This window comes from Lycium barbarum, chromosome 9 (genome assembly GCF_019175385.1).
Source record: "Lycium barbarum isolate Lr01 chromosome 9, ASM1917538v2, whole genome shotgun sequence".
Lineage (NCBI taxonomy): Eukaryota > Viridiplantae > Streptophyta > Magnoliopsida > Solanales > Solanaceae > Lycium > Lycium barbarum.
The window spans coordinates 102168801-102192074 of record NC_083345.1 but is presented as its reverse complement, the minus strand read 5'-3'; the positions used below and the strand labels follow the sequence as shown (position 1 = coordinate 102192074).

Sequence of the window (23274 nt, the reverse complement as noted above, 5' to 3'; positions counted from 1 at the left end):
AGCAAGCTTCAACCTTCCCAAAATCGTTTTTCCGTGCCCAGATCCTTGCAAAAGGCTCAACTCTAGCCAAGAGAACATTTAAAAGTGTCTAATAATTCCATCGCACTCAATTTCCTATTTAATAGCTCAAATCACCAATTTACAAATTCTAGGGCTTAGTGCAAAAATCCCAATTTCACTATTCAAATTCATATTTAAATGTTAAAATTCAGTGGTTAATCATGATATAAACTCAAACAAATGTTTAGAATACTTATACCCCAACTTCTGAATAAATATAGCCAAAATGTTCACAAAGTTGAGTTTCCCAAGTCAAAAAATGCTGAAGAATGAATAACATTTTCGAAATTCGGCTTTTATATTCAACTCTTATTCTTTATCGTGATAAAAAAAAGTGTCGCGTTGACCAGTCCACCTATACTTTCATCATTACAATTGAGACAAAATCCATTGCAATCGCGATGAACAAATCAACACTAGCAAGATATGCAATTTCAACTTGTTCCGCAATGTACCAAAACTCATTAAACCTCCTCGATTCTCAGCCAAAGAATACCAATAAATTCCAAAATATCATATCAACCTATAGAAATCTTAAAACACAGAAATAAGATTCAAATACAAAAAATGAAGGGTTAGGTTGTTAGAAGCCTAATCTAATCTATTGAATCCCCTCTTATAAAAAAAATATTGTGTATCGATGAATTCTTTTGGTTAATTTTTTAATCTCGTTAATACTAAACAGGATTCTTAATTCTAGTGTAGTGACATGAATGTTCAAGAAATTTGAGTGGGTTCATCTACCAACTTTGACATATCGGGGGGTTAATTCACAGGTAGTGATTCAACATATTAGTTTCATAAAAGTCACTTAATTGTGATTCATCACTTTAAAATATCTCTATTAATAGACTATAAGTTAACTTGGGGGGTTTCCCCAACATATACCTACGAAATCTGAGATGACAACATAAAACTCAGCAATGGATTTTTTTAAAATGCCATTTCAACTTTTAAGGATTCTCAATAATAACAAATATGATTTCTGACGGATTCTTTTGTCACTAAAATATCTTGGTTCGTCATTATCTTTTTTAACGAGTTGTCTGTCCCTCGTAGACATATCATTATTTAGTGTTTCTGTTAAAATCTATTTTCGTCCCAAAATATATTACTCCCTCTATCTCAATTTACGTGGCACTTTTTGCTTTTCGAGAGTCAATTTGACTAAACTTTGAAGTTAAATTATATTAGATTAACTCGATATTTTAACATTAAAATTTATATATTTGAAAACTGCATGAAAAATACTATAAATTGCAACTTTTTCCATATTAATTTGATGAAAAAATACATCTTAAACGATCAAAGTTCATATAATTTGAATTTCAAAAAGCGAAAAGTGACACATAAATTGATAGAGGGAGTAAGTAAATAGCGAACTTATTGGTTCAAGAAAGTTTAATTATTTTGTAGTTAAAAGTGACTTTCGTCACTACATAGAGATTCATGCTGATGAAATAAATTTGTCACTAACTAGTTAGTGACTATTTCAATTACCTTTAGTTTGTAGTTAATATAATGTCAGTGCGTCAGTAAGGAGCCGTTTGGCCATGAGAAGTATTTATTTTATTTTGAATTGTTTTTCACTTTACTTGAAAATCAACGTTTGGCCATAAGTTGTATTTAGAATTCGGAAAACAATTCAAAATCTGTTTTCACCTTTTTCCATCTTATTTTTTTGGTTTTTCTTTTTTCAAATTTTGCCCTAAATTTTTGTTTTTATAGGATTAACGATCTCATTTCAATTTGATCAAGGGTGCCATTGATTTGGATTTTGAGGTCGGATTGGATCTTTTTAATTAAGATTTTATTTATTAGATAGATTAAAACAAAGAGTAAGAAATATGCTAATCATGAAATTTGCATTAGTCATGAAGCAATTTTTTAACTTTATGAATTCTGGATTTTAGAAGAACGACTTCAAGTGCTAATAATTGGGTTCTAAATTTAATATTTGTACATATTTAAATCATGAAATTTGCATTAGTCATCAAGCAATTTTTTAACTTTATGGATTCTAGATTTTAGAAGAAGGACTTCAAGTGATAATAATTGGGTTAAATTTAATATTTGTACATATTTAACAATATTTCTTAACACAAATTCAATATTCAAATAAAAGCTACTGATTTGTCCACACCTACTACATCCACCTATAAATAAGCTCTGAATTAATATTCAAATAAAAGCTACTGATTTGTCCACACCTACTACATCCACCTATAAATAAGCTCTGAATTGGTAAGATACCGTAAGAATTGCTTTAAATTAGAGTGAGGTGCTTTTTGCAAAATCTTAAATCTTAAACATTAATGGTGCTTTTCACTGGAGTAATGAACAAAATAGTCACATTTTCGATTCCGACTGATAATATTTTCAATGGCAACATCAAGAAAGTGGTGAAAGTGCCGCCGCCAGGGCCAAGGAAGACAATGCAAATAGCCGTGACAGAGCCAGGGTGGAGAAACAATGGTCCTTCACCGGACTATATATTGGATAATTATTTAAACACACTTACACAACGAGTCAAGTATCATCTTGGTAATATTTTCATTTTGTCCACTTCTTCTGTCTTTCAAGTAAATTAACCAGTTTGTAATTGACATACAATATATTTCTCTGAGACAACTCTGATTTGATTTTCTTTTCCAAGGAAATTTTGAAAAGGTGTTGGAATATTTGATAAAAAGATTAAGAGAATATGGATTTTTTCTATATTTCTTACGAACTTAATAATAAAATTATGGGGTGTTGTTGTTACCCTCTAAATTATGATATTTTCAGTCTAAAACTTTGTCAAATAGTATGAAGAGTCGCTTCACGATCACTTTGTTTTTCTAGGTCTAAATTTTAGCGAGTGTCAGAGTGAAGCCACTCTTCTTGCCAATTGGCACTCCTGTGATGTTTTGAAGAAAAACTATCAAAACAAGCTAGCTAGTTTTAGTGATTAACAAGATGAGGGACTTTTTGGCAAATTCTTTTATTAAAAATTTGAAATACTTTTTGGTCTGATGAACGAATTGTTGAAAATGATAAATTTATATGTTCAAAGTATGTAAGTTGATGTCTTTTTAGTTATCCTAGATGGGTGATCTTTTCTACTATTTGAGAATGAATTTGTTATTACCATCCATAATATGTGCGCGTATATACTAATTGGGAGTGTAGAAGTATCCTTAAGCACCTATAGATATCCCTTATGTAATCTTATAATGAAAATATGATTGCGCATCATGTGCATCTCCCTCTTTATCAATTTTTTACCTTATGATTATCAAGGGGTTCAACTTATATTCCAACATGGATGAACCGATTAGATTTCGATAAAGTCATTATTTGTGTTTTCTCTTCACGCAGAAGCAGTACCATTAATCTGATTTATAATGTGATCGAAAGCTTAATACTACTTACCTAATGGATTTAAAAGTTTTTAATGTATGAAATCTTAATTTGATCTTTTCTCTCTCTTTAGGTTTTCCCGAGAACATACGTTATGATCACCATGCCACTTTAGCTCCACTTTTGCAATTTCACTTGAATAACTGTGGTGATCCTTTCACGGAGAACCCTGTGGATTTTCATTCAAAAGATTTCGAAGTGGCTGTTTTGGATTGGTTTGCCAAATTATGGGAAATTGAACAGGATGAATATTGGGGTTATGTTACACATGGTGGCACAGAAGGCAATCTTCATGGTATTTTGGTAGGGTAAGTATCTGCTCCATAACTGCAAGTGTTAGTATTTCTAAATTCCTAGGCTATTAACATCATCTGCATATTGATGCCAGGTATTAATCTGAAAACAAATTTAGGACATGTATCTCTTGAAAATAAACAAATATAGGGAACAAGCATAATTGTAAGCTTCATACCTTTATTACTTTAGAGGTACACGAGTGATTTAAGCAAATGTCCCTTGTTTAAGTCTATCATTTAGATTAAACCTGTCAATTGGGCCGACTATCCGGCCCATAACCGGCCCCGAGCAGAAGCCGGTAAGAGGGGTAGTGGGCTGGGCTAGTGGAACAATTTAGGGGGTTGGGCCGGACATGCCATGTAGCCCGGTAACCCGGCCCACCAACACGCTCGGGTTCTGGCTCACCGGGGCACCGACCCAGTTCAGATTAATTGAAATATATATATAGGCGGTTTTTGAAAAATGATTACATATATATGATAGCGTTAATTGATATCAGTTATGGCATATCAAATATTTACTTCTATAACATATTCTAGTATACGAGAATCATCCTATATTAGATCCCCATGCTTTCCATTTTTCTTGCCTATTTTTAGGGATACTTCTAAAATTTTGGAAGTTAATTAAATAAGTCACTCAAATTAGCTATTGTATAGGGAGATGATTCCAACTCACTGTTAACCATTTATATTCTTTTGTGTTTTTCCTTTAATTTTTTCATAGTTTATCTTCATTTATATGAGCACATCATAAATAATAATAGAATATTATATATATTACTGGAGAAATTTTAATCCTAAATTATGGAATTCTTTTCTTATACTACACACATAATATACAGTCAAACCTCTCTATAATTGTTATTCGTTATAACAACATTTCACTATAACGGCCTGATTTTCTCCGAAACCGATTTTTCATGTTATATTTTACTACGCTATAACAACATTCTGCCTATAATTAGGGGTGGGCGTTCGGGCCATCGGATTGAATATGAAATTTTCGGTTTGGATATTCGATTTTCGGATTGAAGAAATTACAATCCAAATAAGTTCAGATTGAATTGAATATTTTAAGTTTGGTGTCGGATTATTCGGTTTGGATATTTCGGATTTTCAGATTTGACTCTTGAGACTTAAGGCAAACTTATTAGGAATGAAATTCATGTTAGTTCTACAGAGGTAAATCTAAATCTTAATTGCTCAGTAAAAAAATCCTTCCAGTTCAAATTAGGATTAGCAAATCCAAATCATGTCCAACATAATAAATCCATAACAAATAAAAGCATTCTGGAGAAGTGGAAATGAACAAAATAAAATCTAAGTAATCATCTGAAAAAATAACAAATAACTCTATCGTGTGTGACACTAACGTGAGACTTTTGAGACTTGAGAAGTAAGAAACCCCTATTATATTTGATTTAGTAGAGAATTGCTTATTTGATTTAATATTTTAATGGGTAGGGCCTTAAGTTCTAATCTATTAGACCTTTAGAAACTAGACTTATTAGTACTAGTCAAATATGATATAGGTAGGTCTAAATAAAAGATATAAAAATTTTGAATTTTCGGATATCCAAGAATCCATAGTACTAAATCCATATCCGATCCGAAATCCATAAATTTTAAAAATAAAATCCAAAGTCCAATCCATAATCCAAATATCCAAACCAAATATTTAAAAAGTTTGGATTTCGGGTTGGCCCAAACTGTGCCCACCCCTATCTATAATAACACTGACATCCGTTATAGCGGTATACTCTTTGTAAAATTACCTCTCTATAACGGCCATACTCAAATAGCGTGTAATAATATTTTGTAAGAAATATATTATGTGACAACAAAAGTGTTGATGAAGAGCCTCAACCTACTGCTACTTGGAGATAAAAGAGTCAAATGTTAAGCACTTAGACAACCTTCAAGGGAAAGCTATTGAATTTCCTTTTGCTGAAAGTTTGGACAAAACATTTTGTCAGTTGAAGCGTTATATTATCACTAAGAGACTAGAATTTACGAAACAGCCTACAATTGTAGAATTCTTACGTCAAACTTGAACCATTTAAATTCTCAATTAATTTAAAATGCAGTTCCATATATTTTAATTCTTTATCTGTGTGGTACAACAAGTTATAGATTTAGTAGTAATTTATTAGTCTTTTCAATTTTTAATTTATGAGATATGAAAATCAATTGAGATTTTAAAATTTACCAGTGTATTGTTTTTGTTTACAACATAAAAAATACAAAAAATTAATTGTTTGCGTACTTTTATTTATAACAGCTAAATGAGATCTAAATATCGAATGTCAGTATACATGCATAACAGCACCTCACTATAGCAGCCATGAAATTTCCGGACAAACGCTGCCACTATAGAGAGGTTTGACTGTATATATAAGCAATCGTAGGGATCTAGTAGCTCAGTTGGTTGGCTACCTGAACTTTCACCTTGTTGGTGAGGGTTCGAATCCCCACATTGTAATCCCCTCCCCATTTCCCCTTTCCCTACCCCCTATGTAATAAAAACAATTTAAAATGAAAACAATTTAATATATATATATATATATATATATATATACTAAACATAAGAATAAAGTTACGTTTACAATTAATGAATATGCAAAGTTATTCTAAAATTTATGCACGGTATAACTCATGCATATATTTAATAATGATTATGTTAAATGGTACTCCCTTTGTCCCAATTTATGTGATATATTTTGACTGGGTACGAAGTTTAAGAAATAACAGAATACTTTGAATCTTGTGGTTTAAAATAAGTCAAAGATATCTGTGTTATTATAGATCATTTCGTTAAGTGTGAAAGATAAAATTTAAAGTTAAATTATTACCAATAAGGAAATGGATCATTCTTTTTGGAACATACTAAAAAAAAAAGTAAATCACATAAAGAGACAGAGGGAGTATATCAATTATGTTAAATGATATATAAATTACAATGATAAAACCCAGCCCGGTTAGCCCATTATGTACCCCTACTCGGGTAAGGGGTTGGGCCGGACACCCTTTTCCCTCCTCAAACCCAGCCCCCAGCCCGGCGCAGCCCTAAACCGGCCCCCATGTGGCCCGCATTTACATGGCTCGGCTCGACCTGTCTGACAGGTTTAATTTAAATTTTATCCTTATTTTTAGAAGTTGTTCAACTATAGCCCATAGGAAATAGCATTGTCGAACAAAGTTAAAGGTAGGATCTAATATTTGTCCATATGTTGCTTAATCTTACAAATAAAAGTATTAGATGTCGTCTAACGTTTGAATAACTTACAAAATTTAGACCATGATCTAACGTTTTTTTTCTCCTCATTAGATCTTTAGCTTGCTCAAAAATAATCTTTAAACCATGATTTAAAAAATTTGTAAGTTGCAAGAGAAATAAAAAGAGAGTCATTTACTAAACAATTATTTCAAAAAAGGATGACTGGTGAAATTTTCGGGGTGATCTATGCTTTACCCTGCCATCGCGAGGTAACATTATTTGAATGTTTTGAATTTTCTTGGTGTTTCTTCATCGAATATCAATATGGTGGTTGATTAAAAGAAGAATAAATAAATATTTGTACAATGAATTTGTCTGTAATAGCAATTACTTTCATCAGTTGATCTAGACAGCCGTTGTTTCATCTAGTAATGCAGCTGAAAAGTAAGCTAGACATTAGTTAGATTACTTGATTGATGTCATTGCTCCCATGTAAAAGTGTGACTTATTAATGCTACGCGCCAATTGTCATGGGTCTTAGTTCTTCACGTGGATTATTCAGAATGAACGTGGTAACACTTCTTTTGCCATGGGCATGGGTTTCCCATTTTTGGTGATATATAAGCTTCAATCTTCATTGTGATTATTATGGGCTACATTTTAGGTCAGATTTATGGTAGGCATGAATTCATGATTTCTCTGTAAAATTCGGTATTTTATGTACATATTTCTTAAAATTGATCTAATATAATTTGTTCACACTCATTCTCCAAAAAGGACGAATGATGCACTTGGTTGAACGTTAAATAGGCGTTTGGACATGCGATGAAATCATGATATGGAATCAGCGTTTAGACATACGATTTCATCTCATGAGATGAAATCCCAAATCATTCAAAAAGGCATGATTTCAAAAAATATAAATGTAAAATTTGACCCATACGTTTATATTTTGTAAAAAAGACCATAAGTTGGTAGATATATTAACCAATCATGTTTACCAACCATTTGTATTAAATATTAATCTGCAAGTTGGTAAAATATATTTACCAATCATGTTTACCATATGAGAGGATTATATTAAAGAGTAGTTACATTACTATTCATGTTAAATTTTCCTTTTTATTGAACTAAAGTTTGATCAATTGATGTTGTATTTTTTAGAAAGACCTTCTAGTAGCGTATTAATTTTATTATGAACTATGATTTACTCATTTGGTAAGATTGTATAAGAATTGAGAATTTTTTTATGGTTTTCACAACTTGTGGGTTTTTATGTTTATATAAAAAAAACTGCAACTTAAGAAATCCAAATTGCATGTCCAAACACGATTTCATCTCACGGTTTCATCTCATGATTTCATCCCATGAGATGAAATCGTATCCAAACGGCTCCTAAGTTATTCACCTTTAAGAATAGGGATCAATTTCCACTTAATTAGTACTTCCTTTTTTCTTTTACTCCCTCCATCCAAAAAGATTTACACTTTTAGCTTTTCGAGAGTCAAACGAGTTGTGTTTTGACCGTAAATTTTTCATGTCTTTTAAATATTTTAAATTGTTAATTATGGTGACTTATAGTACTTTCTATGTAGTTTTCAAATATGTAAATTTTATTTCGCAAAAAATTAAAAATTCTATGTTCAAATACACAATTAAAATTAAGAAGTTTGACTTTCGAAAAGCGAAAAGTGTCAATCTTTTTAGAATAGAGGGAGTGTTTTAATAGCGCACCTGTATTTAGAAATCATAGATCTGCCTACGTAATAAGCGCCCAAAGTTCACATCTAAACCATCTGCTTGAGTCACGTGTTCTCAATTTTGCCTATATATTATCATCCATTGGCCATTTGCTAAGCCTAGTAGATGCAATTGGCCTTTAGTGGTCCCAATATGTGTGTGATTTACGAGAATGACTTTGACGGTGGTTGGTTTTGAACTTTTGATCCTGCTTGCATTATGAGCAAAATTTCAAATTTTAAACAAATCTTGACCATTGTTTTAAAAGGCAGTGTTAGGACTCGCCTCGGGGCTCGCCTCGGGGAAGGGCAGTGGCAAAACGCCCTGGGGCTAACGTGCGGGGCTTAGTTCCTATGAGGCTTACGCCCTAAGCGCCCAACCGTACGCCCTAAACACGCCTAACGCTCAGGGCTCGCCTAACAGTTCTTACACAAATTATATTTTAAATTCCTTAATTAAAATCATTCACCCTCATAATTGTTTAACAAAATAATGATACTTAATAGTTTTTCATCTATAGAAATAGAAGACTGGGTGTAACTCATATAACAAATCGTAGTATTGGATATTTACTATTTGAGAACGTCGTGAGGGTGAATATCACTTAATTTTTTAAAAAAAAACACATAGCGGAATTGTACATTTTCACTTGTCATTGGTCATAAGTCCTATGTATCAGAATTATCATATAATTTTATTTTTTGTTCATGAAGAAGTTATGTTTTAATTGTAATATTGATAAATTTTATTGATTATTTGCTTATAGGGAGATAAATGAATAGTATGATAGTAATAGTGTTTTAAGAAACTATGTTTTTTTCCATGTTTGAAAGTTAAAATGTTAGAATTGATTTGCATTTCATAATAGCTTTTATTTCATTGTATTGTTTATACTGGTAAAATTATGCTATATATAATTACAAGTTATATAAGCGGTGTATAATGGATTGCTTTGATCATTTTTTTGTGAGGATCAATGGGCGCGCGCGCACACACATTGATCCTCACACACACACACACACACATATATATATATATATATATATATATATATATACAATTTTCTTTTATTTTTTATGTAATTTTACCTATTTAAAAATATTTATTGTAATTATATTATTTTAAGAAATACTAAAAATTAAATACCCATGGGGCTTACGCCCCGTGCCTCGAGGCGTATGTAAAACGCCCCGCCTTTTAAAACACTGATCTTGACTTTCGAACTTGAAGGTTTGCCCATGAAATAAACGGAGGTCAAAAGTTCAAGACTATCAATTTTCAAGGTCATTGAGGTGTAATTTCTTGTCGATATGTCAGCTGACAGGATCATATTTAAAGGAGTACTAACACAAACAACAACAATAACAACAACATACCCAGTAAAATCCAACAATATGAGGTCTGGGGAGAGTAAAGTGTACGCAGACTTTAACCCTATCTCGAAAGATAGGGAGACTGTTTCCGAAAGACCCCCAACACAAGAAAAAATGAGCACTAACACATATGCATGTAATACTCCTTGCGTTCAATTTTACTTGTCCACTGCATTAAAAATACATTCACTATTAGTTGTCACTTTTAGCCCATCAATAGAAAAGCGTATTTTTTTTTCATTTTTTATTCAAATCATTTCTCAAAACCTAAGACTAAACATCAATTAATATGGGTATTGTGGTAAAATATTCATATTAATTATTATTTCTTAAATAATGTGCAAATCCAAACTGGATAAGTAAAAGTAATCGGAGAAAGTACATTGCAACAAAAAGGCTATCAAATTTTCTTTACTAAATTAGTTAAAAAAATGCTTACTTTATAGATACAAGTTAAAGGATTTAGTGGCGAATATCGATCTGTTTAGTGTGTTCGAGTGGCAAATCCAAATTTTGTGAAGTTTATATGACAGAAAGTAATCGTTTTAAGTCTGTGCTTTTATCTTAACAATTTTTCTCTGCAGGAGAGAGTTACTTCCTAATGGGATTTTATACGCGTCAAAAGACTCTCACTATTCAGTCTTTAAAGCTGCAAGAATGTACAAAATAGATTTGGAAATGATCAACACATCAATAAATGGAGAGATGGACTATTCAGATCTGAAAGCAAAATTGCTTCACAACAAGGACAAACCAGCAATTATAAACATTACTATTGGTAAATATTCATATTTCAACCTTTTCATGTTTCCTTTCCCCTTTTTTGAAATTATACAATAGGTTGTTATAGACCAAATAGTAGAAGATAACCCAAAATATTAGTTTGACAGGTGGGAAAGTCTGTTTAGTCTATAAACCCATTAATATTTCTCTTTTTAATCGATGAGAGACAATTGACACATAACAATCGTTTTCGCTTGAGAACCACCGACCTCTTTGGTCACGGGTGAGCCTAGTTGATCACGGCTGGCACTGCTCTTTGATCTAGGCAATCAGTCCAAGTCGTGGCCCTATGCGTGGATTTTGACTACTTTGATACTAATGTTATATACCAAAAAGGAAAACCCAGGCCTAAAGACTAGTTTGATAGGTAGGAGAGCTTATTTAGCCTCAAAACCCATTATCGTTTGTCTTTCTAATTGATAAGCAACAATTAACACGTAACATAGATTGATCAGTTGAATATGCCCACCCTAAATGCTCAACCCATGCATTACTTGTGCATCATGATATGCCTAATAATAGATTGAGGTGAAAATGTTGGGAAGAAAACAACCAACAACCAAATTGCACGATGAGGTAACAGCGGAAGAAATACCCAAGTCAAAACTTCCCACATTATTTGAACCAAGAGAAGAAAATAAACACTAGCACAAATGAAAATCCGGACATCAACTATACCAACAATAAAATAGAAAAGCAAGCAAAAATAAATCAATGCAAGAGACTAAATTTACGTGGTAAAACCCCTTCAAGGTGAAGAGGAAACATCTACGGGACTTCCGGCCCACAAAAGCTCCGCTATGATCAACAAGAGTTATAATAATTTTCTCCAAATGACTAAAACAACAAAGCCAAGTACGGAGCAACAATACATAAAAGATAACACCAAAACTAGTGAAGAAAGGAGAGAAATCACCTCCCAAAATGAGCTACTATTCGTACTCGAAAAATGAAGCTACAGACCACAAAATCCAATCACCAACGTTGAAATCGAAGAACTAGATGTTGAGAACCCCCAGTTCAAATTTGAGCACGATCCAACAGTTAATGAATAGGGAATCACAACTTGAAGCGGACTGTTATAGCTGATTTTCACTGGTCCGAAAATCACCTCTTCTCTCTCAATTTTTCTCTCTATATGGCTGTTATGAATTTACTCTTGTGTTTTGAAAATAAGACCTAAGTTGATTCTATATATAATGAATTTTAGGATAAAAGTGGACTGATCCAAATTAAATTAAATTTTATTAATTCAAATCCATATAAGAAGGGAAAACCATAAAACCCAACGGAAAATAGATCCATCCTCTTGTTATACGATAATGAGTAGATCAACGGGGCCAAAACCTCCCAGTGTTGGAGTCCTAAGGCCAAAAAGGAATAAATAGTCATCTCGGGGTGTACAAAGACTGTAAGATGATAAGATGAAGCTACTATAATTGGTTGAAGCATTAACTGAGGGGATGCCTTTTTCAGGGGTTAATCCATACATAGAAGATCAATTTTTAATCAGAACACACAATGACTCAGTGAACTCATCCTCTTTTGTGGGTAGAATGTAAACGCCGAGTCTTGTCAATCAATAGGTTGTGCTTATATTCCAAATTAGTATTCCCTACAACTCTCAATTTATGTGATATTCTTTTTAATTGATTCATAAAAAATGACATATTTTTATATTTTGTACTCTTTGCGATGTATTTTAGTTGTCGTTTTAGAAATCAAGATATAATTAATATTAGCTTTTGCACCTTTACCCTTACTCATGAAATGTCGAGAGATATTAATGTGGTGAGAAAAAATAAATAACGATAATTTAGTCAAAATACCCTTTTAGTTAGTTAATGTATATTCTTAATGGCGTGCACTAAAAAAAAAAAAACATGACAAGTAAAATGGATTGGAGGGAGTAGGAGGATCTCAGTAGTTCAATTGGTTGGCTACCTGAACTTTCACAGTGAATGAGGATTCGATTCCCCATTCCCCTTCTCCATTTCCCTTCCCCTATCTCCTATGTACTAAAAATAAAAAATAAAAAAAAAAGGTAGGAGGGAGTAACAATTTAATTTTAAACTTCCCATTTTTTTTATCCTTAATGAGATAGTTTGTAGGAGGATTTTTTTTTTTTACTATTTTATCTTTTTATTTTTTATGTTTTAAGATATATATAATAATCTCTCTCTTCATTGGGTATTTACTCTATTTATGTGTCATCTTCCTATAATTAAGGTAGTCTTCAAGAACAATTATTACTATAGGTAAAATGTGAAAAAAATAATTAATTTTGTCTTGAACTTCTAGAATAACAAATAATTGAGACATCTATTTTTAGAAATACGACATATAATTTGAGACAGAGAGAGTAGTTGCAAAGGATTTTTTTTTTCTATTAAACTATGTGCGATGTGCCCAGTCATACGCTTACACATAAATTGGGATGGATGGAGTATTTAACTTCACTTGTATGAATTTCTTATATCCACTATCAGGGGTGTCAAATGTGCGGGTTTGAGGAAATTTAGGCCGGTCAAAATGGGAGAAGAGACGGGTCATAATTCAATTCACTGACTTATTATTAAGTTTTAATTTCTCTGTTTGGTTTTTTATAATTTGTTTAAAATTTTAATAATTTTCTTTTCTTTATTATGACTATAGATAACATGAGAATTTTTGTTCACTTCCTTCAAGTTTCTAGTCTAGAGACCATAAGGACCAATTCTCTTAGAACTCTAACCGCTTTTAAGAAAAAGAAATCGTTTCATGTAACTAGTTTTAGTACTTTCTTAAATGGTCCTTTTTATGTGTAGGAACTACATTCAAAGGCGCTACTGATGACATTGATGTTATTCTTCAAACACTTAAAGATTGTGGCTATTCCCACGAAAAGTTTTACATCCATTGTGATGCAGCACTCAATGGGCTTATTATCCCCTTCATAAAAAATGTGAGTTTTCTAGCATATGTCTAACAACCACTTGAGGATACTACAAAAATCAAATTCTAATTGTTTGTGATGCAATTAATTGACAACAGATGATTAGCTTTAAGAAGCCAATTGGGAGTGTCACAGTTTCTGGCCATAAGTTCTTGGGATGTCCAATGCCTTGTGGCGTTCAAATAACAAGAAAAAGTTGCATCGCTAACCTCTCAAGAAAAGTGGAATACATTGCTTCTATGGATGCCACAATTTCTGGCAGTAGAAACGGTTTGACTCCAATTTTATTGTGGTACAGTTTGAGCTCTAGAGGTCAAATTGGGCTACAAGAAGATGTTCAGAGATGCCTCGACAACGCCAAATATTTGAAAGATCGTCTTCAACAAGCAGGGATCAGTGTTATGCTCAATGAGTTGAGCACTATAGTTGTATTTGAGAGGCCTCTTGACCATGAATTTACTCGTCATTGGCAGCTTTCTTGTGTGAGAAATATTGCACATGTTATTGTTATGCCAAGTATCACTAGAGAAACACTAGACAATTTCTTCGTTGATTTAGTGCAACAAAGAAAAATGTGGTACCAAGATGGAAGAGTTCAGCCTCCTTGTGTTGCGGATGATATTGGTGCTCAGAATTGTGCATGCACTCATCATAATGGTCAATATTCCTTAAAGGCAAAGAAGACCATGGCCACAATTGGATGAAATTTCAACGTGAATTTGCCATAATTGGATGGAATTGTTGGTTCTTTTCCTATTCTGGCTGTATCCCTATCGTTTAAAGTTTCTATGGATGTTTTCATGTTTGGCCCGGTTTTGTCTATGCTACTCAAGTACTTATATTGTGATTTTCAAACTAGCTAAGTTGGCTATATGAATACTGAGTATTCATTATGTAGATGGTCTATTCAATTGATGAATAAATTACAGATTTTCCAGTTAACATTGTGTTCCCTTTAGTTAACCGACAAAAAGTGAGGCTTCTACTTTATGCATTTCTCTCATTCTATTAGGTGGCAGATTGATTAACGAGTCTCAGCAGCCAACCCTTCTCTTTTTCTTTTTTTCTTTTTTAAGTAACCCTTCTCTAATTCCCAGGGCCGGCCCAAGGATTAAGCCACTAAGGCAATGGCTTTGGCCCCCCAAATCTTTGGGGCCCCATTTTTATTGAATTTTATGCTAATTTGTTTAAAACATTATTGTGACTTATGGTACTTTGATATAGCTTCTAAATATGTAAATTGTTAAAAAACTTAAAGATTGTATATCTGAATTCACGATAAAATAAAGAAGTTGGACTCTTGAAATCCAAATTGTGTCACATAAATTGAGACAGAGGGAGTGCACAATATTTATGAAAGAAAAAAAGAAAAGAATTTTTTTTAGTCGCGTGATTGATTAGCTATATTGTCAGTTGAATTTTTTTCGAATAAATTGATTTGAAAAAATTGTTAACAACTTTGCATTGTGTTTGACTATTATAAAACAATAATTAATGATCTCGCATCTAAAAAAAATAGAAAAGTAGACTTTAAATAAAAATATATATGTCGATCTTTCTTTTTTTTAAAAAAAAAAGTAGAACCTCTCTATGATGTTTGATTTTAGGCTCCCAATCTTGTTGAGACGACCCTGCTTATTCCCCCCTGCTTGAACTTCACTTAGATACTTTTATTTATTTATTTATGAAAGTTCAATTTATCACAACTTTATAAACTCTTATGACTCTATAAATCAATATTTGGACCCAGATAAAATTAAATGAGCAAAAGATAGGGGGAGATCCGGAAATACTTTGCCTTAGTTGCTCTATCTCCATATAGGGAGACCTCTATCTTATGTTGAGAACAAAAATAATTAAGAATATGGGTACATTTGCTAGGGAGGAAAACATTGTTTAGTGTTCTCCAATTAAAAAAAAAAAAATTGATGTTGATTAATGTTATTTTCATAATTTTTCTAGGAAACAAGTTTCATAAAAGAAGCATTCAGCTAATTGTCTTCTTCCCAACCAAGTTACACGTAATGACATTCAACACTGATTTCTCCTCTCCACCTCCAACACCCCATCCCCTCCATCCCACACCTCGATCTCCACCATCCATTAACCTGCACCAGAGGCAGATCCAGGATTTAAATTATAGGGGTTCGATTTTAAGTATTGAACCTATTAATTTTTAAAGTTATGAGTTCATATCTACTATTTATTACAAATTTAATAATTTTTTACACATAAATTTATGCTGCACATCGAAAGTCTGGAGTTCAATTGAACCCCAACTTACCATGCTAGATACGCCCCTGCCCCGCACCCCACCCTCACTCTATAATGTTGGCTTATATTATGCTCCTATATAAATGTTCTTGTAACTATATTACCTAACTAATATAAAAAAATAAAAATATCACCTTATATTGTACATGTCCTTGTCTGTCATGATCTTTTACCAAATCCCGAGAAAATAATTGTGTCCGTGCTTTGCAGGTGGAGGTGGCTTTTGGAGCTTTGTAGGGTTAGTCATTTATTATACTGGACCTTAAGGGCTCGTTTGGTTGGAAAGAGCTTATCCCGGGATTAGTCTAATCCCCGGATAAGTTATCTTGGAATTAGTTATTCCACCCTTAAGATGGGATAAAAAAACACTCTAATCTCCGAATAACTAATCTCGGGATTAATTATTCCAAGTTTTTTTTTCAATCAAACGTGGAATAAGACATACTAATTTTTATCTCAGAACTATTTTTCTCTATCCATCATAAAAGAGCCCTAAAAGGACCATGTATTTCTTGTTACTTGTACGACAATGGGTGCCACCACAGAAAGAAAAATGAAATTGATTGTGCGCTCACTTAAGCTTGTTGAGAAACTACTGCCCCTCCTTTTTAATATGTTATAGATGTTATAGTTTAATGGGCAACTGGCACAAATGACTACACTTTGAGGGTTTTTTTTTTGGCATAACTACACTTTTGTTAATTACATTTCGTAGTTACAGTAACGTGTATACAAATTTGATAGTATTCCAATTCGCCTATATTTCGCTGCATTCCAATTCCGCTGTATTTACACTGTATTCAACTTATTGTATTTAAATTCGATTATATTCAAACAACATAAATGAAAAAAATAGGAGTATTCATCTGTATTCAAATTCATTGTATATAAAAAGAATTCGAATGCAGTCAATTCGGTTTTATTCATTCGTAACTACTTTTAAATTGTATTCAACTTATTGTATTTAGATTCGGTTATATTCAAATAACATAAATGCAAAAAAAATACAGAGGTATTTAGCTGTATTCAAATTCATTGTATTCATTTGTATACAAAAATATCTCTTTCGAAACACCAGCAAAAAATACATAAAGAAACACTATATTTTACCGTAAAAAAACGAATACACTCAAATCTGAGATACAAAAATAAAATACACTCAGATCTAAGATACTCGCCAGATCTGAGAAAGGGGAAGAGAGAGAGAAGCGGTTGCTCGCTCAGATCTGAGTGTTTGATGGCGGCAACTACTCACTCAGATCTGAGAAAATGGAGTGGTTGATGAAGATCTGAGAGAGAAAAGCGATCGCCGGAGAAGATAGAGTGATTGATGGCGGCGACTGCTCGCTCAAATCTGAGAAAATAGAGTGGTTGATGGCGGAGAAGATGGAGTGGTTGATGAAGATCTGAGAGAGAAAAGCGATCGCCGGAGAAGATAGAGTGATTGATGGCGGCGACTGCTCGCTCAGATCCGAGAAAATGGAAGAGGGGGGAGAGAGAGAGAGAGAGAGAGAGGCGGCTGCCCGTTTTTTCTCTGTTGCTACTGCTCACTACCACCAAAGAAGATGGAATGGTCGATAGCGGCGACGGAGATGGACGGTGGCTGGCCAAGGGAGAAGAGAAAGGGAAAAAAAAAAAAGAGTTGAGGGAGAAGAGAGAGAGGGTTGAGGAAAAGATTGATACAGTGGAATGATTTTAAGGGAACCGTATGTTAAGGGATACTAGTTACTATGTGTAATTGAAATACAATATTTAGCTATGAGATGTAATTAAAACAAAATATAGTTACTAAATATAAATACCTCTTAAGTGTTCTCTATACCAAGTAAATTTCCCTAATTTAATTGATTGTGAACAGCGCCAGCCCAAGGCCAAAGTCACTAAGGCAATGGCTTTGGACCCCCAAATTTTTGGGGCCCCATTTTTTATTAAGTTTTATGCTAATTTGTTTAAAACATTATTGTGACTTATAGTACTTTTATATAGCTTCTAATATAAATTGTTTTTTCAAAAAACTTAAAGATTGTATGTCTGAATTCACAATAAAAATAAAAAAGTTGGACTCTTGAAATCTAAATTGTGTCACATAAATTGAGACGGGGGAATGCACAATATTTATAAACGAAAAAACGAGAAGCAATATTTTTAGTCGCGCTTGATTAGCTATATTGTCAGTTGAATTTCTAAATAAATTGATTTGAAAAAATTGTTAACAACTTTGCATTGTTCTTGATGACTATAAAACAGTAATTAATGACTTCACATCTAAGAAAACTAGAAAAGTAGACTCTAAATAAATAAAAAATGACGATTTTCTCTTTAAAAAAAAAAGAAAAAACAAATTTAGGACTCTCTGAAGTTTGGCTCTTGGCCACCATTCTTGTTGAGACGCTGATCATGATCATGAAGTTTTAAGAAAAAGAAATAAATACTTGTGAAATTTCTAGTCTAAAAATAAATTACTATAAATATTTTGTGGTTAATCTTCTTATTAAGAGTATAAAATAAGAAGTTTAAAGGTAAATATTTTCTAAATTTAGGAAGGTATATTTATTTTTTAAATAAACTAAAAAGAAAAATGTATCATATAATTGAGACAAAAAGGATATACTCTCTCTGTTGCAATTTGTGTGAACCTTTTCAGAGTACGAAGTTCAAATTTTATAACTTTGACCCTAAATTTTGACATAATCTTTTTAAGTTTGTAAATATATATATACATAATTCTACAAACATCAACACAAAAGGCAGCATACAAAATAGATTAAAGAACACAATCCAAGTCAGGAAGAGGAACGACACCATCACTGTACAAAGAAGCAACAAAGCAAGATGGGGAACAATAACTAACAAGGCGATGATTTTAAGGAAAGCTACAACAGATCTGGAGGTAAAATTCGTACACAAGAAAAGGTACCTGAAGATGAAATCAAGATCCGTGGTTTTCTCCACCAGAACGAACCCCGAAAATTGAGGAAGATGATTGAGAGGAAGGCGACCAGCTAACTAGCAGCATCGAGAGTGAAGATCCAGAGCTCAAAAGAGATGAAATCAGAAGAACCGAAATTTGGTTTCCAAATTTGGGATTTAGGCCCCAATTTGAGCGGACACAGTACATAGTTGTCTTTTACTTCCTTTACTTTATTGTGTAAAGACTTTCATTATTATTATTATTACTATTAAATAAAAAATGGAGCTGCTAGGTGTCATCAACCTAGTAGTGGTTTTATTAAAAAACAATTATAAATGTATATTAGACATAAAAAGAATTATAAGTCATGATATTTATAATTTAAATAATTTAAAAAAAAATATAAAAAAAACATGATAAAAAAAATACCTCGTAGACTCCCTAAATTATATGCATTGTTAATTTGCAGGATTCTTGGTTTTGGATATCCTGCTTTTGATGTTTTGAAACTAAGGACAAGAACAAAGCAAAGATTGAATAGCTCAGATATGGGGTCAGCAAAATAAAGATAAAAATATTTCTCTTCTCCCAATACTTGTGTTTTCAATTTTTTCCTTGTATTATCTTTTTTTGATATGATAATTTGATTTAATTTTTGGAAATATGTACAATAATTTCCTGAGTTGCAAATTGTGTTAAGAAATATTCACATTTAGATGAGTTTTCTTTAAATCACATTATGCTTTCCACATCTTACCCTGATCTTCTTCCATTATGAGGTGTTATTGTAGTTTAGGTTGGAATATTTTATTTTTTTCTTACTATCCTGTTTTCCGTTATTTTAGAATTAGATAGAAGAAAGACGCAGTGGTTAATTTTGGACAAATTTTGAATTGAGCAAATGTAGAAACTACCAATGAATCAGGTTTCGTCTTTGTTCAAATTCATTTTCCCATTTTGAGAGCTTAATTATAAGAGGGGTAATTCCTCTTTCTTTCTTTTTGTTTAGTTAAACATTGTCTCCATTATTCATAGATGTGCAAAACGTTACAGTTTTGAGTTTGGCATCCCAAATTTTGTACATGATCATTGATGGAGACTTCTATTGTTAGCCTAACCAAAAAGAATTCCTCCTTTTTTTTTTTGTGTTAAATTAACTTTTATACCGGAATGAATTCTTTTGTTCCTTATATATATATATATATATATATATATATATATATATATATATAATATTTAAGGGGGTAGTAAATTTTTCAATAAGAAAAGTTCAAAGGACAAAGCAGGAAATTAATATTGTGTTTTCAAATAAATTTCTTAACAATCCTACTCGGTACTTGTAAACACTTAATTTTTGACCAAACATAAATTTTTACATCATTTTTAGCGTTTAAATACTTCTTGTAGGTCTAGATCAAATATTTTTAATTTTTATTTCATTTTTAGTAAGTCTTACTTTTTTTTTTTTTTTTTTTTGAAAACTACAAAAAATAGTCACATTTTAGGATAATTTTCGTCATTTTATTTTTCAAAAAAAAAAAAGAGAGATAATTTACAAAAATATGTTTTCTTTTAATTTAGGTTTTAAAAAAATAAGCTAGTGATTTTTAGTAGTTTTCTTAGTTTAGATTTCATTTTGGACTGCCTATTTAATTTTTCTACATCATATTAATCTAAAACAATAGTTCATTGGTAGTTTTTGTCTTACGTTATAGTTTAAAACACAAAAAGGAACTAAATAAAAAATAAGGAAAAATAACAAAATTAACCTAAAACTACCTTGCCACTAAAATCAAGACCCCATAATACTATACCTCTTACGTCTATCCCTACAAAAATTCTGCAACAAAAAAATAGATCCCTATCCTAACAGCCGCCTAAACTACCCCCAACTACCCCAAATCCCCTAACTCTTCACGGCTCACCCTATAAAATATATTCCTTACTCCCTCACGTGTTTTTCCCAATCCTAATCCTAATAAAAAACTAACCCCTTAAACCCCCCAACCTTAAAACTCTTAACAAAACATATCCCAAACATAGTTTAATTCCAGTATGTTCCTTTTGTGCAGCACCTATACACCTCTATATAAACAAACACGCACAGTCAGGGGGAGTAGACAACACACAGAAACGTAAAAGAGCAAACACAAAAAAAAGGAGGTTTTTCTTAAAATTCGAGTTTGAGGTTTCCGTTGGTGGTTTCGAGTTCGTGTACTTGAAGTTAGTCGTTATTAACTGGGAAATCGGTAGAATATTGTAGCTTCATATTATTATTTTTCAGCGAGATATTTACGCAAAGGTAACAATCGAATCTTTCTAGTAGTTATTTGGTGTTCTTTTTTTTTCAATATATAATACATGAAGAAAAATCCGTTTTGGCTCCGTTTAAAATCCGTTGATGCTTTTGTTGAAGATCATGCATGTCTATTGAAGGTTTTGGTGATATTATGAACATGATGGATGAATTTTAGTGGTATTTCTTCTTTCTTTCTATTTGCTGAATGTTAAAATGTTTAGTGATTAATATTTCGTTGGATTTATCTGCATATGTTTGTTTGGTTTGCCATTTTAATAATGAGTATAAACTGATATAAATCTTTTAATCATTACTATTTAAATGTTTCAAAAGTGAGTTGAGAACTCTAACTGCTAGTACACTTTTAGTTATGAAATTAAGAAAGAGAAGTTTATGTTTGATAAGTTATATGATATAGACAACTGAAACGGTTAAATGGAGGTTTGATTTTTATTACTAATGTGTTAAAGGAAACGAATAGTTTATGTATTTTAAGTGATTTGTTGCGGTGCTCCGTTTCAATACTTAAAAAGTTAAAATCTAAATTTATTTGTCTTTAATCATTATTATCATAACATGGAAATGCCCTTCATAGTTTGGGTTTTTGGATCTCTATCGTTGAAATAATTTGCATGAGTATGAATATTTTATTTAATGCTCAAATATTGAATCTTTGTAGGTCGAGTTCAGTTCTTGCATATTTTCTATAAAAATTTATTTTACTCGTCTCTTTATCTCAAATTCCGACTATGCTGTATGGGGCGGAGTGTTGGCCAGTTAAGATCTCTCACGTTCAAAAGATGAAAGTTGCCAAGATGAGAATGTTGAGATGGATGTGTGGCCACACCAGGAGTGACAGGATTAGGAATGAGGATATTCGGGATAAGGTGGGGGTGGCCTCGGTGGAAGACAAGATGCGAGAAGCGAGATTGAGATGGTTTGGGCATGTGAAGAGGAGAGACACAGATGCCCCAGTGCGGAGGTGTGAGAGGTTGGCCATGGATGGTTTCAGACGAGGTAGGGGTAGGCCGAAGAAGTATTGGGGAGAGGTAATTAGACACGACATGGCGCAATTACAGCTTACCGAGGACATGACCTTAGATAGGAGGGTTTGGAGGACCCAAATTAGGGTAGAAGGCTAGTAGATAGTCTCGTTATCCGTTCTTATTAGTAGTCGCATTATTGCAATATAATTTCTTGTGCTCCGATTTCTGTTATTATATGTTATTTCCTGTGCTTTGGTTATCTTGTGTCATCTGCTCCGATTTCTGCTATTATCTGTTATTTCCTGTGCTTTGATTATCATGTGTTATATGTGTCGCTTGCATTATTTCATTTCCATATCGCTTTAAATCTCTTATCCGAATCTCTTAACCTTATCTGACTTCTTTTTATGCTTTTATTGAGCCGGGGGTCTTTCGGAAACAGCCGTCCTACCTTGGTAGAAGTCAGGTCTGCGTACACTCTACCCTCCCCAGACCCCACGATGTGGGATTTCACTGGGTTGTTGTTGTTGTTGTTGTTGTTGTTGTTGTTGTTGTTGTTGTTGTTGTTGTTGTTGTTGTCTCTTTATCTCAAATTATTAGGGAGCACTCTTAGGTTGATAACATTTTTTTAAATGGGCAAATATTAGTCTAAGCATAACCGTGCTTAAATTATTAATGATATGTTCGGTTACAGTCTTATCAAAGAGTGAAAAAGGGGACAAAATAATTGTTTTGGATTAATTACACCTTTTGACCTAAGATTTTAAATAAAGATAATCACCATTGTTTAAATAAGGCGAGTAGGTTAAAAATTCTAGGTGCGATACACAAGTTAAGGTCGCGTTTACGCGTCTAGCTGGTGTAAGTCGAGGCTGAGGTCGCAACTATGCGTCTTAGTCAAGACTAGTAAAAGGTCAATAATATTTAAGCGAATCATAGGCATAACTAAATAAACACATTTTATTCAAAATAATTTAAGCCGAACGCAAGTTGAT

General features: G+C 32.5%; 1 protein-coding gene and 2 long non-coding RNA genes across 3 annotated transcripts; 2 read left to right on the top strand and 1 right to left on the bottom strand.

Annotated features, from left to right (window-relative positions):
- The first annotated feature begins 2263 nt into the window (after positions 1 to 2263).
- Positions 2264 to 14751, top strand: LOC132609201 (histidine decarboxylase-like). Its single transcript, XM_060323073.1, has 5 exons — positions 2264 to 2604; positions 3536 to 3770; positions 10676 to 10869; positions 13682 to 13818; positions 13908 to 14751. Exons 1-5 carry the CDS (start codon positions 2376 to 2378, stop codon positions 14511 to 14513), a joined length of 1401 nt encoding a protein of 466 aa, XP_060179056.1. The 5' UTR covers positions 2264 to 2375; the 3' UTR covers positions 14514 to 14751.
- A 983-nt stretch (positions 14752 to 15734) lies between these two features.
- Positions 15735 to 19138, bottom strand: LOC132609202 (uncharacterized). Its single transcript, XR_009570762.1, has 2 exons — positions 19001 to 19138; positions 15735 to 15917 (listed from the first exon to the last, which is right to left on the bottom strand). It is a non-coding gene; the product is annotated as an uncharacterized LOC132609202 (long non-coding RNA).
- Positions 19058 to 19729, top strand: LOC132609203 (uncharacterized). Its single transcript, XR_009570763.1, has 2 exons — positions 19058 to 19195; positions 19464 to 19729. It is a non-coding gene; the product is annotated as an uncharacterized LOC132609203 (long non-coding RNA).
- Positions 19730 to 23274: the final 3545 nt, after the last annotated feature.

Coding starts and splice junctions, on each gene's coding strand:
- LOC132609201 (XM_060323073.1), top strand. CDS start 2,376: ATGGTGCTTTTCACTGGAGTAATGAACAAAATAGTCACATTTTCGATT. Junction 2,605..3,535: donor ACGAGTCAAGTATCATCTTG/GTAATATTTTCA, acceptor CTCTCTCTTTAG/GTTTTCCCGAGAACATACGT. Junction 13,819..13,907: donor TTATCCCCTTCATAAAAAAT/GTGAGTTTTCTA, acceptor AATTGACAACAG/ATGATTAGCTTTAAGAAGCC.